Source organism: Apostichopus japonicus, chromosome 20, assembly GCF_037975245.1.
Source record: "Apostichopus japonicus isolate 1M-3 chromosome 20, ASM3797524v1, whole genome shotgun sequence".
Classification (NCBI taxonomy): domain Eukaryota; kingdom Metazoa; phylum Echinodermata; class Holothuroidea; order Aspidochirotida; family Stichopodidae; genus Apostichopus; species Apostichopus japonicus.
The window spans coordinates 8,263,582-8,277,711 of record NC_092580.1 but is presented as its reverse complement, the minus strand read 5'-3'; the positions used below and the strand labels follow the sequence as shown (position 1 = coordinate 8,277,711).

Here is a 14,130-nt window from a genome sequence, read left to right as displayed (position 1 = left end):
TATACTGCAGTGTCATATCCAGGTGAAATATTCTATTTTTGTGGTACTGTATTTTGAAGTGGTTTGTGACTGACTGTTACCCTATGTCACCTTTGCCACACAAGTAAAGGATATTTTAATATTGATAATTATGCTGGTTCTTGATATCCACCACTTATTTTTTATTTATGCTGGCATCTATGTTAGGTGTGGTTAGATTCCCAGATTTTGCTGGTCAGAATGCTTTTGTTTGCTAGTTAAGCACTAGATGTGAAATAGTCGTCTTTGTGATCGATTTCTAGCTAGCAGGATTAGGACAATGAACAAATGGTACTTGTGATTCAAAGTGCAACGTGACCATGTATTCAAAAAAGTTTACAAATAATTCCTTAATTTACAGGATTTAAAGTTAATGGTTTGCTTTATGTTATGTCTCTGTGTAGTGGGACGTCTGGTTCTGTGCATGTACTGCAAGTTTTCAATTCTCATAACATGTAAAATAAAAGTGTCTATCAAAGTATCATTGCCTAAGTATGGCAAATAAAATATTGCTTGAGCTTTATTCACAGAATGATGGCACCCTTGGTTACTCCAAATAATCTAGGTCAGGTCCACACTGCTGGTTTGAAGAAGTTGAGCAACCTCTCAACTTCTCAAGTACATTGGATCAGTTTTAGCTTACTAAATATATGGAAATACTGAAATCGAGTCAATGAACCATTTTACTTATAAGATTGGAACACTTCGTTTGAATAACATAGGTTGCCGTGGTTATTGAGACATGCATTTATACTCATGTTTCCAACAACTTCTCTGCTAACAAATAACTATATTAAACTAACTCTATTAACTGTGTATTTGTATGAAGAAGGCAGTCTAGTGGATCTGATCCTGTGAGTTCGATTACAGTAGGTAGTTGATGTCTGTAAACTAGTACTGCATACTTTTACTGCACCCCGGGAACAACCATGCTATCAGAATCCAACCCTACCATTGAGTATTGTATGTATGCGACTGCAAATAAGACCCAGGCAGTTACCCTGTATAGTGACATATCTTGAATTTGTTAGTCAATTAACTGTACTGTACACATCTGCAGTGTCCTGCACATGTATGGCAAGCCATGTGGGACAAACACCGCATAATATATCCGCATATTAATTCGAATATATACGCGTATTAATTCGAATATATATGTGTTGTACTGTACATGTGTAAAGTTTCGCTTTATGAAGCGATCTCGCGAGCCCGCCAAAACATTTATCGTTGGTATTAGTACACAGCAAGAGCGGAAATGTGTTTTCGTGTATATTCTAATTAATCCGTGCATATATTGGATTTAATCCCCATATATATTCGAATTAATACCTGTATATATATTCGAATTAATACGTGTATATATTCGAATTAATACGCGGATATATTTGAGCCATATGATTGGCTAATAATATACGTGTATATATTCCAATTAATACGCGTATAAATTATGATTAATACGCTGATATATTATGCAGTGTTTGTCCCACATGGCTTGCCATACACATGTGCTTGATATGAACACATGTTAAGTATAGTGGCTAGATCTAATTGTTGTCAGATATCAGCTAACTGTACAAACTATGCAAACTACTGTAGTGCATGCTTTTAACTTTCCTCTCCTACTTCACTAACTACTGCTCTGTGTTTACAATATAAAAAGCCTCTGTCTGTGTAAATGGTGGAAACAAGTTTTAATTTGAGACGGATGATTCAGCCTGGATCTGTTGGCGTTATTATTAATGGAATCTATAATGAGGGAAAGTTGTTTAAACATACACACATTCTTTGGTTAATGGTACGGTGAGAGTAATATGGGATTTAGGGATGTGTAGAACAAAGTGCATTATCATAGGATGCAATGGAAATTCAGTGAAGATCATATTGCTCAGTTTACAGTATGTCTTATTGTACACTACTCATATTTATAGACATTGCAAAATTATGAACACCAATATAGGTCTTCAAGAACTGTCAAAGAAATCCTAAAACTTGTGTTGTAAATTATGAAACTTTGTGACCATTATGTAGCAGATCTAGCAATATTTGTAACTACCATCATTGGCAAACACCTCATAACAATGACAGTCTTTATTGTCTCATAATGCATTATTGGCTGGCTCTCTTCAAAGATGTGATTATCCTTGAGCAGAATGAGATGTCTCTTGTGAATGTGCAGACATTTTTGGTCTTATTGTTCATGTCCAGACATTCATACATGATGAACCATTGCACTACAGTACCTCACAGAGGGATGAGGTTATCTGTACCAGCAAGGATCTGCCAACTGAAATTAGTTCACTTTGAACACTGATATTATTAACGTTTAGGTCAAGAAGGAGAGTAAACAGAATTAATGAATAATGAAAGGCTGATGAAAGGTTTAGAAGTGAATTACTGGAGCAGTAAAACCATGTACAGTAAGTCTAACCATGACATGGCAATGCTGCCATGGTACAACAATACATTAGTATTACCCTGACATGGCTATGCTTCCATGGTACAACCATGTTAATATTACCCTGACATGTTAGTGCCTTCATGGTACAACCATGTTAGTATTACCCTGACATGGTAATGCTTCCATGGTACAACCATGTTAGTATTACCCTGACAAGGTGTGAACTTGCCATGGTTCATTTATATGTGGTACTTAATATCCTTCTTGTCACAAGTTCCTTGACCAATCAATTGAATTTTTGTAGAACATAATTATGAATATGGAACACATGCTGGTTATGTGAAATCAAGTATTTTTTTCAGATGAAAACCCAACCATTGAGACACTACTGTACATGTATGTTAGTGACTATTGTACAGTATGATCAATTGAATAGTCTGTCAACATAGGTTGAAAGTTCTTATGATCAGTTTGTTCAGAATTGTACTTTAAGATCAAGTTTATTGGGGGATGTTGATACTGTATCTTACACTGTGTGTATGCATAAGGTATGAAGTAATGATTGAACCTGTTCATTCTGTGAATTCTGAGTGACAGTCACTCAAAGAAGGTTCCCCACTGTGAGATATTCAATTAGGTGTTGCAACTGCTTTCATTGGTCCTGGAATATTATAGCTCATGAGCACTTGGCCAGAATTGTGAATCCTTATAAATTCACCTGTACATCTAGGCAATATTGTATTAGATTGTAACATGTCCAAAGACACTGGTGGATGCATGACAAGAGAGTATCTATAGACTTCCAACAGTTTACCAGTAAGAAGCAGTATACGTTATCATACATGTGCAGGGAATTGGTCTGAGTTTGCTCAAAGCTTAATAGGATATGAAAACTGTTCCTAAAAGGAATATTATTATTATTAATATCTAGTGAAGTGTGGTTGAAAAGTGCTATATACCTCTGTATTTCTTTAGTTCATACAAGGTTGAATAGGAAACTAGTTTGTTTGTCTGCCAAGAAGATTTCATACCGAAACTCTTAAGTTTTAATACAAGAATAATTTCAGCAGTTCTGGCCTTAACTTTTTAAGTTTTCTACAAAGAAACTTTAACAGCTCGGTTATTAGACTGGTCTTTTTGTAATCTTTTCAGCTGCTGTTTGTACGTATTTCAAGATAAATCCACCACATCATCATCCTACTACATGTTTGTGGAGAATGTCAGAAGTGGAGAGAGCGCTGATGGACCTCTTGAATGGTCGACCATCCAGCATACCCCTAACCCGTTATGACATATGTCGTAAACCGTCGGGCAGCAGCAATCCCTGCGGCCTGGGTCGTAATGTCTGCATCATCGTGGCTGCGGTCGTATTCAATGCGTCGGGGGAGGTAGTGCTAATACAAGAGGCTAAGAAGAACTGTCACGGCCATTGGTATTACCCTGCTGGACGACTCGAACCTAACGAAACACTTGTAGTAAGTTTCAAACATATCATATATACTTTAACAAACTCTCACGGTCGACCCTCTGGCAATGTTCACTAAGATTCTAGGGCTAGCTATCTACGGAGTCAGATCCAGTTTCTGTTTTAGGGCCAGCTATCTAAGGAGTCTGGTCCAGTCTCTGTTTTAGGGCCTGCTATCTAGGTCCAGGTCCAGTCTCTGTTTAGTGCCAGTTATTTAAGGAGTCTGGTCCAGTCTCTGTTTAGGGCCAGCTATCTAAGCAGTCTGGGCCAGTCTCTGTTTAGTTCCAGCTATCTAAGCAGTCAGGTCCAGTCTCTGTTTAGGGCCAGCTATCTAAGCAGTCTGGTCCCAGTCTCTGTTTTAGGGCCAGGTATCTAAGGAGTCAGGTCCAATCTCTGTTTTAGGGCGAGCTATCTAAGGAGTCAGGTCCAGTCTCTGTTTAGGGCCAGCTATCTAAGGAGTCAGTTCCAGTCTCTGTTTTAGGGCCAGCTCTCTAAGCAGTCAGGTCCAGTCTCTGTTTTAGGGCCAGCTATCTAAGGAGTCAGGTCCAGTCTCTGTTTTAGGGCCAGCTATCTAAGGAGTCAGGTCCAGTTTCTGTTTTAGGGCCAGCTATCTAAGGAGTCAGGTCCAGTTTCTGTTTTAGGGCCAGCTATCTAAGGAGTCAGGTCCAGTCTCTGTTTTAGGGCCAGTTATTTAAGGAGTCTGGTCCAGTCTCTGTTTAGGGCCAGCTATCTAAGGAGTCAGGTCCAGTTTCTGTTTTAGGGCCAGCTCTCTAAGCAGTCAGGTCCAGTCTCTGTTTTAGGGCCAGTTATTTAAGGAGTCTGGTCCAGTCTCTGTTTATGGCCAGCTATCTAAGGAGTCAGGTCCAGTCTCTGTTTATGGCCAGCTATCTAAGGAGTCTGGTCCAGTCTCTGTTTTAGGGCCAGTTATTTAAGGAGTCAGGTCCAGTTTCTGTTTTAGGGCCAGCTATTTAAGGAGTCTGGTCCAGTCTCTGTTTAGGGCCAGCTATCTAAGGAGTCAGGTCCAGTTTCTGTTTTAGGGCCAGCTCTCTAAGCAGTCAGGTCCAGTCTCTGTTTTAAGGCCAGTTATTTAAGGAGTCTGGTCCAGTCTCTGTTTTAGGGCCAGCTATCTAAGGAGTCAGGTCCAGTCTCTGTTTTAGGGCCAGTTATTTAAGGAGTCTGGTCCAGTCTCTGTTTAGGGCCAGCTATCTAAGGAGTCAGGTCCAGTTTCTGTTTTAGGGCCAGCTCTCTAAGCAGTCAGGTCCAGTCTCTGTTTTAGGGCCAGTTATTTAAGGAGTCTGGTCCAGTCTCTGTTTATGGCCAGCTATCTAAGGAGTCAGGTCCAGTCTCTGTTTATGGCCAGCTATCTAAGGAGTCTGGTCCAGTCTCTGTTTTAGGGCCAGTTATTTAAGGAGTCAGGTCCAGTCTCTGTTTTAGGGCCAGCTATCTAAGGAGTCAGGTCCAGTTTCTGTTTTAGGGCCAGCTCTCTAAGCAGTCAGGTCCAGTCTCTGTTTTAGGGCCAGCTATTTAAGGAGTCTGGTCCAGTCTCTGTTTATGGCCAGCTATCTAAGGAGTCTGGTCCAGTCTCTGTTTTAGGGCCAGTTATTTAAGGAGTCTGGTCCAGTCTCTGTTTAGGGCCAGCTCTCTAAGCAGTCAGGTCCAGTTTCTGTTTTAGGGCCAGCTATCTAAGGAGTCAGGTCCAGTCTCTGTTTTAGGGCCAGTTATTTAAGGAGTCTGGTCCAGTCTCTGTTTAGGGCCAGCTATCTAAGGAGTCAGGTCCAGTCTCTGTTATAGGGCCAGCTATCTAAGGAGTCAGGTCCAGTGCTATAATGTGTTAGCAGGAAGCTGCCAATACTTACTAGTGTAAGTATGCTACATCCAAGGTAATACCTGTACCTGTGCTGTTATTTGTACAGGTAAACAGAAGTCATTTGTGATCTGTTTAGTCATTAACAGGAATCTTAATCTTGGCATTCAGGAAAGTTTGATTTTTCCATCTTTTCTGAACTTGAGAAATAAACAGGTGACTTATCGCAAACACTGCTTGGGTTGAGTAGTTTAAGTTAAATGTGAGATTAGCAGAAAATGAGCAGCTTCTCCCAAGTTAGATTTCGGTTTATCTCACTGGATTATCCTATCTTACCTGTATGTGTATACTATGATAAGACTAATCTATGAACATGCTATCACTTCTGTAATCCCACTAGCTATGCTTTGATAATTAGCACCTTCTGCAAGATAAGAACTTGAAGGTGTTTCCCTTGTGACTAATTCATTCCTTTATCAGCAGACGTTAAATGATAACAACATCACAAATTTCCACAGGGTTCTATTTATATTCCTTCTCATAGACTTTGTGTACTGGTCTTGTGTGTTACACATTTCTATTCCCCTTTATTTCTGACCGACTGTTACAATGAACCCATTGCAATTAAGACTGAAAATCTGCATGCACACTTATTGTATGGAAGGACCCCTCCCCATTGCTGATTTGCCCTCCCTTCCCCTCCCCCTTTACAGCTGAGCTGAGTTCAGAATAACCTCAATCTTATCAAGATTCAGTCCAAACATATTTTAATAGCTTATCAAGTTTATGAAAAATACAGTACATGCATACTCAGATGGTGAACGATACCCACTGTAAGTTACATTACACATAGATTATTACACACTTTCAGTTATGTTCATGTCATGTATACATTGCTATACCCGCAATTTACTAGTATTCTGGCGTGATGGTTAAAGCAGTGGTGTGATTAGCTTGTCTTTGGTCTACAGACTTATAGCATTGTGCTGAGTACTTCCCAAACCTATTAAACTTGTGTTGTTATGTAACATATAACATTTAGTATGTTATGTGTGCTATATTGTATTGTTATATTTTATTTGATTTATAAAATACATATTATTCATGTATACATTTGTGACCTTACTTTTGATGTTATCATAAATAATTGCTCTTTTTCTTCATTGTAGTGGGATTTGGTATGCATTAGTATTGAAACTTCACTTGAACCAATCCAGCAGTCTCTAACCCGAACCAATAATACAGCATCAAACTTTGCTATATCATCTGGTATAGTACCAAACAACCCTGGATTTTTAAAATGAATAATTATCCTTTAGTTTAGACACAGGTGGCTGCACGAAATTACCAATTTAAAACCAGGTCTGCTCTGACGAAAGCCAATAAGTCTGACCTAACAGTACAAATTTCAACAGGTGTTATTGCCTCATATTTTACGATGCATATGCTGGTGGTAGTATTTAGGTAATAAGCCACATTTATTTGACACATGAAGGCAGCATGTGAATGTTCAAAGTTGTCAAGCGTAAGAGCCACCATGAGCTAGACGCTATCGCTCACGTAGATTCCAATATCCCTTCTTGATTTCAGATCTGAAGTCTGAGAATTCACAACTTACCAAAACTCAATAGGTTTACATAGTTTTACAGTTTAACCTTTCATCCCATTGAACATGATGCCTTAATAAAGACAAAGAAAAAATAAAACTTGGACAAAGGATGAAGTTGAGGTTGAAGCTATGTGCAGGTACCACTAAAATAAGCATAAAACATGTCGTGAAAATAACTGAAGTAGCAACACTGCTGGTGTTTAAAAGGGATCAACCACATTTCTTCAAAATCATTGCAAAACCTAAAAAAAAAAATATATGTTCATTTTGCATTATATTTTGACTTAAATTCTCTTCGTGTAAAAGTAAGTGGCCAGACGTTTTGATCCTAGCAGGATCTTCTTCAGAGGCTGAATGATTAACAGAAAATACAGGTGATAAATACAAGCAAAGAATACAGATATAGAGGTTAATGATTAGGGTGAAGACAAGAAGAGATAGATGTAAGAGGATTAGTAGACAAAGGGTGGAGAGAAGAAAGAAACCAACAGGAGGAAGAGGAGAGGTGGGAGATAAACTGTAGAGGGATTCAATCCCCTGTAGGTTCATGTCGTTAATGGTATGGTTGGGAAGGTTAAAGTGTTCTCCAACTGGGGTCTCAGTCTTTTTATTCTCTTGTATCAGTTTCTATGTGAGAGAGATTAAAAGGAAATTGTTCTTGGCCTCACCTACTTAGTTATAGTTACATTATTTCCTGACATTACTTGTTCATTCATGGTTACTGCATTATGTACAGTTTATGTAGTGGTTGTTACACATCTTTGTTCATATGTCACATGTCACATGATATCACAGGCACTGCTCCATGGCACAGCAACCTGACACATGAACATCACAGGCACTGTTCCATGACATAGCTAGCCTGACACATGGACATCACAGGCACTGTTCCATGACATAGCTAGCCTGACACATGGACATCACGAGACATCAAAAGAAACTCCACCATGGCCCAGCTCCATGGCACAGCTAGCTTGGCACATGGGCATCACAGGTATGTGCATCATCTGACACATATGGGCATCACCTAAACTGCACCATGACACAGCTTGCCTGACACATGTACATCACATGCCCTGCATGCATGGCACAGCTAGGCCTAAATACACATGGACATATAACATGTGGCCCTGCACCATGGGAGCACTAGCCTGACACATTCATTTCATCATGGCACACCCAGTACTGCTTGATCTCACATGTGACATAGTCAATATGCAACTGTGCACCAATCTTACTGCAATATTTTCAGGCGTACAATTTTAGCAATACGTATGTACAGTAGCATTGTGTATAATACAGGTTTGGTGACAGCACTGTATACAGTAACATTGATGACAGCACTTAGTATAGTAATGCTTTGGTAACAGCAGTTAAGTATACATGTAGCAGTGTGTGTAATGAGGGTTTGGTAACAGCAATGCATATTATAAGGCTTTGCTAAAAGAGTTACCCATACCTATTGTCTTGATAACTGCTTGTATTAACCAGGTCATTTCTTGTGTGGTAACTATAGATTATTTAATGAAAGTGTACAATGTAACCTGAAGCATAGGAGAAAGAACCTTATGATATGAGAAATTTGAAAATGTAATCACCAATATATATATGTAAGATAAGGGATGGAGATTGGCAAATGGGGACCCTTATGAAGTGAAGAAAATTGAATTGTTCACCTCACTGTGGTGTGTCATGCGGTTGAATTAAGGAACTCCAAGCTTGGGTTATTATGCCTTTCTCCACTCAATAAACACTACCAGGTGGCATATACTGTGTGTCTCAAATCATCAGTAAATCTCCAGATAATATCTGTTTGTACATTGTTTATTGTCTGTATCAGTTGGTCTGTTGAATGTGAATTAACTAACTGTTAACGGTGTGAAAACTGAACCTTGCTTTGATATCTACTCAAATCTACAGCAGTAGTTTCCTTTTAATAACAGTCACTCCACATCTGAGTGTGTTGTGTATGTATGGCCTCTTGGCTATGGAAGGAAACCCATCAGACAAAGGGGCTGGCCATTAAGCTGTTGTTCGCTGCACTCTCATCTCTATTGTTTTTTTCACGGTTCGATTGGGTTTTATTAGCTCTACTCAAATTTTACACCTATGGTCCAAATAACGTTATTTGTACAGCCTGTTAACAGAACTTTGAAAACAGTTGAATTGTTGTAAAAGTTCTTTTAAGAATATACTGCTTTGACAAATCACTTGCAAGTTGAAGAAAAATGACCTTTTGCTGGTTCACTGCTTCAAGGATGATACTATCATATCAGAAAGTACCTGTCATTGTAACGTAAAATTTTTCATCATACATTTTTTTCGTTGAGCACAACACGTTTGTTTAGTATTCATTAATATTATATTACAATAGGTGAGTTAAACCTTAAAGTTATGTTTGAAACAAGCAATTAGCTGATAAGGGGCAGTTGGCTTGCTTGACACCACTCTAGTTGATGCACATACTTCACTACATATAAGGCTACTTTACACAGTTACTAGGTCTGTTAATTAATTCAATAGTTAGTAAAGTTAGTACATAGTGCTTGGCCTACTCCAAAATTGAAGCCACAATTAATCTGTGAGTTCTACTATGCTATGATTTTCTTTTGGTGAACATAGTTTTGTGATACCATTAGCATAATGTGATCTATCCTGGTGTGAATGGGAGGGAGGGGAGGGGGAGGGGGATCTCAGGGCCAGATCCTGAGTGCAAGACCATTCACGTTGGGAAGTTGATTTTGAACAGAGAATGACCCAGGGGATGGATGTTGGATCCTCTGTTTCTTGCCAGGGTGAACAAACAAGGCTTGAATGAAAACATTTTGAATAGGTACAGTTCAGAGGATATGCTTGTATCCCATGTGGCACAATATGATGTAAACATACTACATGTAAATGCTTCAGTTAATGCAAATAATATCTCAATTGCACAATCTCTGATGCACTGGTGTTGCTGTTAGCTTGCATTCATACTGTGATATCTTGCAGCTCAGCTTTCTTAACCTACATTAACCCACCATGCAGCACGTAGACAAGTATATGAATATTAATTATCGTTTGAAATGTTCTTAGTGAACAGAATATCAGATTTGGAAAAGAGAAACATTGTTCTAATGAAAGTTTGTTTATTGAAGTTTTCTTAGCCCAACAAACACTCTTTTGGAAAGTTAAAGCTGCCCATCTTTAAGCAGTAAGTTTCTGCCAGGATGTCCTGCAGTACTAGGTTTCAAAGTACAAATCAGAAAGGTGAAATTCTTTAGTTCACACGAGTGGGTTCACTGGGATACTGTGTAGAGTGCTACAGGGTACAAGTACTTCAGCATTTCAGTATGGTTTTATGATAGTAATCCTGCTTTTATTGTGTTGACTCTGAACTTGACAAGATTCGTGCTCAATTTGTCTACAAACATAGGAACTTGTGGAGTTGATATCTAGGGCACATACCTGTAGATATCACTGGCTTTTGAATCCAACGACCCTTTTGCTGGATTTTTAAGTCCCTTAAACTTCTTTAAAAGAAACTGCCTTGTGATGTTAGTGACTTCTTGTACTGGAAGGAAATAACTCTATGTGGTTGGTCACCTGTATGATTGCATGTGTACATCATAGTGAGGAGAAGTGGGTGGGGAGGAGGAGTGGGGTAAGGAAGGAGTGGGGAGGTGGGGAGGGGAGGAGGAGTGGGGCAGGTGGGGAGGGGAGGAGTGGGGTAAGGGAGGAGTGGGGAGGTGGGGTGGGAAGGAGGAGTGGGGCAGGTGGGGAGGGGAGGAGTGGGGTAAGGGAGGAGTGGGGAGGTGGGGTGGGGAGGAGGAGTGGGGCAGGTGGGGTGGGGAGGAGGAGTGGGGTAAGGGAGGAGTGGGGCAGGTGGGGTGGGGAGGAGGAGGAGGAGGACCAATAAATTACCTAACTAATTCACTACTATTTGATTTTGTTTGATACATGTGCTGTGTCTCTATAGGTACTATAGCTTACAGTCTACCAGCCTACTCTTGGAGCTGGTGACAGTGTTAGAGTAGCCTATCCATGTTGGGCCTGCTAGTGATCTCTGTCTGCTGGTGGTCATACATCTTCATATCCTGATCATATATCTAATTCAAACACCACTACAATTGGCCTCTCTCTCTGTCAGACTTAAATAAACTTTCATCACTTTTACTGGTATTGAAAACATCTTCCAGGGCTTGTGAGGTCACTTTGAAAATGAACCCTGGATGAACTGAATGATTGCCATTCTGGTTGGCTTTATCCCCAGCTTGCAGCTTACTCTAAGGGTCAGTCCTATGATTAATTTGAGTGACAGTGTGTGAATTACAAAGAGCACACATTCAACCAGTACAGTACACTGCACTGCTGACAGTAATATAACAACAATTACTACACAGTCAAGTATACATTCCAGATTGTCAGACAAATGTAAAGAAAGTAATTCATGCTGGAAATGATCGGATCAAAGTGTTAAAAAATGAAAGCTGAATTTGTCCAACTCAGAATATTTCCTGTCATAATCTATTATAATATATTAATTAGACTCTTATTCAGGCTTGGTTAAACGAAGGACAAACACAGCATAGCAAGCAGTTACAGTATCAGGGATTGCACTATACATAGCATGTGTTATCCACACCTTGCTGCACCACATTGTCAGTTTGTCACATACCTCTCCCCCCTCCCCCCCACCTCTCCCCTGAACTCCTTCCCTTTATCTTTATCTTTTCATGTACTGATCTTTAGTCTAGCTACCCCGCCTTTATTATTGATCTGTTAAATCACATTTAGTCATTTGACAAGCAGTGAAATCAATTTCCTTACATTTCATAGTCAGCGAGTTTGTAGTTTTCGAGAGATAATATTGTAAACTTCATCGCACATACCAATTTTAGTTTATTCTCCAAGATGGCAAAGTCCACTGGGCGTGTGAACATGATTATTATCATGTCCATAGTTTGGGTGATGTGACACTCTAAGAACCCAAAGATATGTTACTTTATCATATATATATCATCCATCTTATATCTCAGATAGCAGTGTTTCAACATGGGGCACCGCCTCTCTAATGTGATTGATAAGTGACACTTAAGATGAAAGTATAAGCTGTCATACAGGATATAAATTGTTTTGCTCAGGAGGGTTTTCTATAGCAGTTTAAATGCAAGCATGAGGCTGTGGTTGTTAAGGATTGAGGTTTGAATTGGTGTATTATTTTGAACTGGTTGTTTGCTATATACATTATCTATAGGAAGCTGTACAAAAAATGAAGAGGAATATGAATTATCACATTGAGTTTTAATTTTCAGATTACAATATCATATAGTGCTGGATATAGTGAGTACCGTAGGAACGAGAAAGGGTCATTTCCCGCGATCCATTCCCGCGATCCATTTTAGCCCTCTCTGACCAATACCCCTAGCTCCGCCACTGACAAGATATATATTCATGTACAATACTGAGTACAAGATTTAAAAGATATCATGTTCAATACTGAGTACAAGATGTACAAATTGTTATGTTTGGTAAATTCTTAATGTAGGTCAAAACTGTTTTGTATTGCCTTGTGCATAATACTTAACCTAAAGTATTTCTTAATTGTGGTATGAGAACTACTAAACTGAAGTAACAGTAAATTTAGTACATGGTATGATTGATTTCTTTAGTAGCTCTAGCTTTCCTGTAAGTTACAGTACATTTATGACATGGCTAAGTTACAGTAATTTTATGGCCAAACTACAGTATGCACAGTTAGAAAGTACTAGATCCCACATACATGTGTGCAGTTCAATATTTAAGTTAATTTTAGGTAATGGAATTACACACTGTCAGTATGGTAGGATATTGAGTAGTGACTGTTTATTGAACTTCAAACCATGAATTGTAGACATGTGATACTTCTGATAACCTTTCTCTTCTGTTTTAAGATATTAAATAATGAAAAAAATATTCATTTATGCTTTCATTTTGACCTATTAAACTAAAATTCCTTCCTCTCCTTAGTAAATCATCTGTCAAATGCCAGAGAAGTCAGCTTTGATATCCCCACAAAACATAAACATCACACTTTGATGTTTTCATGTAAAGGAAGAACTAAGAGATCAAGTTTGTTTTCTTCATGATCACCAAGGGAGGTTGGTGTAATGAACCCTATTTGATAGTCAGATCCCATTTTCTATGTCTGATTGAGGTCATATTGGGTCAACCATTCTGACACTTATCAGACACCTTACTGCTCCCAAAGAAGGTTATTCCTTGCCAATGTGCACCCTGTTTAGAGGAGGAACAGTCAGTAACAGTGGGGGTAGAAAGTGGGTTGTCAATGGGTCACAGACTCAGCTGGTAAGGGCTCAAGATGCCTAGAGGAACATTAATACTTTTGTGAGACTGTAAAGTTGGGGTTAGGGTTAATGTGAAGGAGACTGTAGCTGTTTGCTGATTGGTTAGACCATGATTATTAGATGGCTAACAGGACTGAGGATGCTGATTGGGGAGAGACATGTAGAAGCAGTTCATTGCCACACTCACCGTGTATTACTGCTTGAGTATTTCAATCGGTTATGTTTTAGAAGCATGTTACCATTCAAAGGGAATAGGTTGAAAGTGGTAGCTATGGAGACATCAATGACCTGGTTTATAAGGCAATTATTTCATATTATCATCATCATGTACAATGCAAATCCAGTATGTCTTATATGTCAAAGGAAGTTGAATTGTTATTGGCATTCTGCAATATTAACAGCATTGACCTTGTGTCCCTTCCTGCTTCAAATGTTCTATCTGCTGTTATGATCAAATCAAATTGTCTTGTTTTTGAAACAATTCAGTATCTTGCAGCTGGTGTTATAGGC

The 14,130-nt window shown here is 39.1% G+C and overlaps 1 protein-coding gene across 1 annotated transcript in view; it reads left to right on the top strand.

Moving 5' to 3' along the window:
- LOC139961099 (8-oxo-dGDP phosphatase NUDT18-like) overlaps positions 1-14,130 on the top strand; it is a 43,340-nt gene that overhangs the window by 4,651 nt on the left and 24,559 nt on the right. Inside the window, exon 2 of the mRNA XM_071959988.1 lies at positions 3,569-3,891. Within this exon, the coding sequence (XP_071816089.1) occupies positions 3,569-3,891 (323 nt within the window). The remainder of the gene's footprint in view (positions 1-3,568; positions 3,892-14,130) is intronic.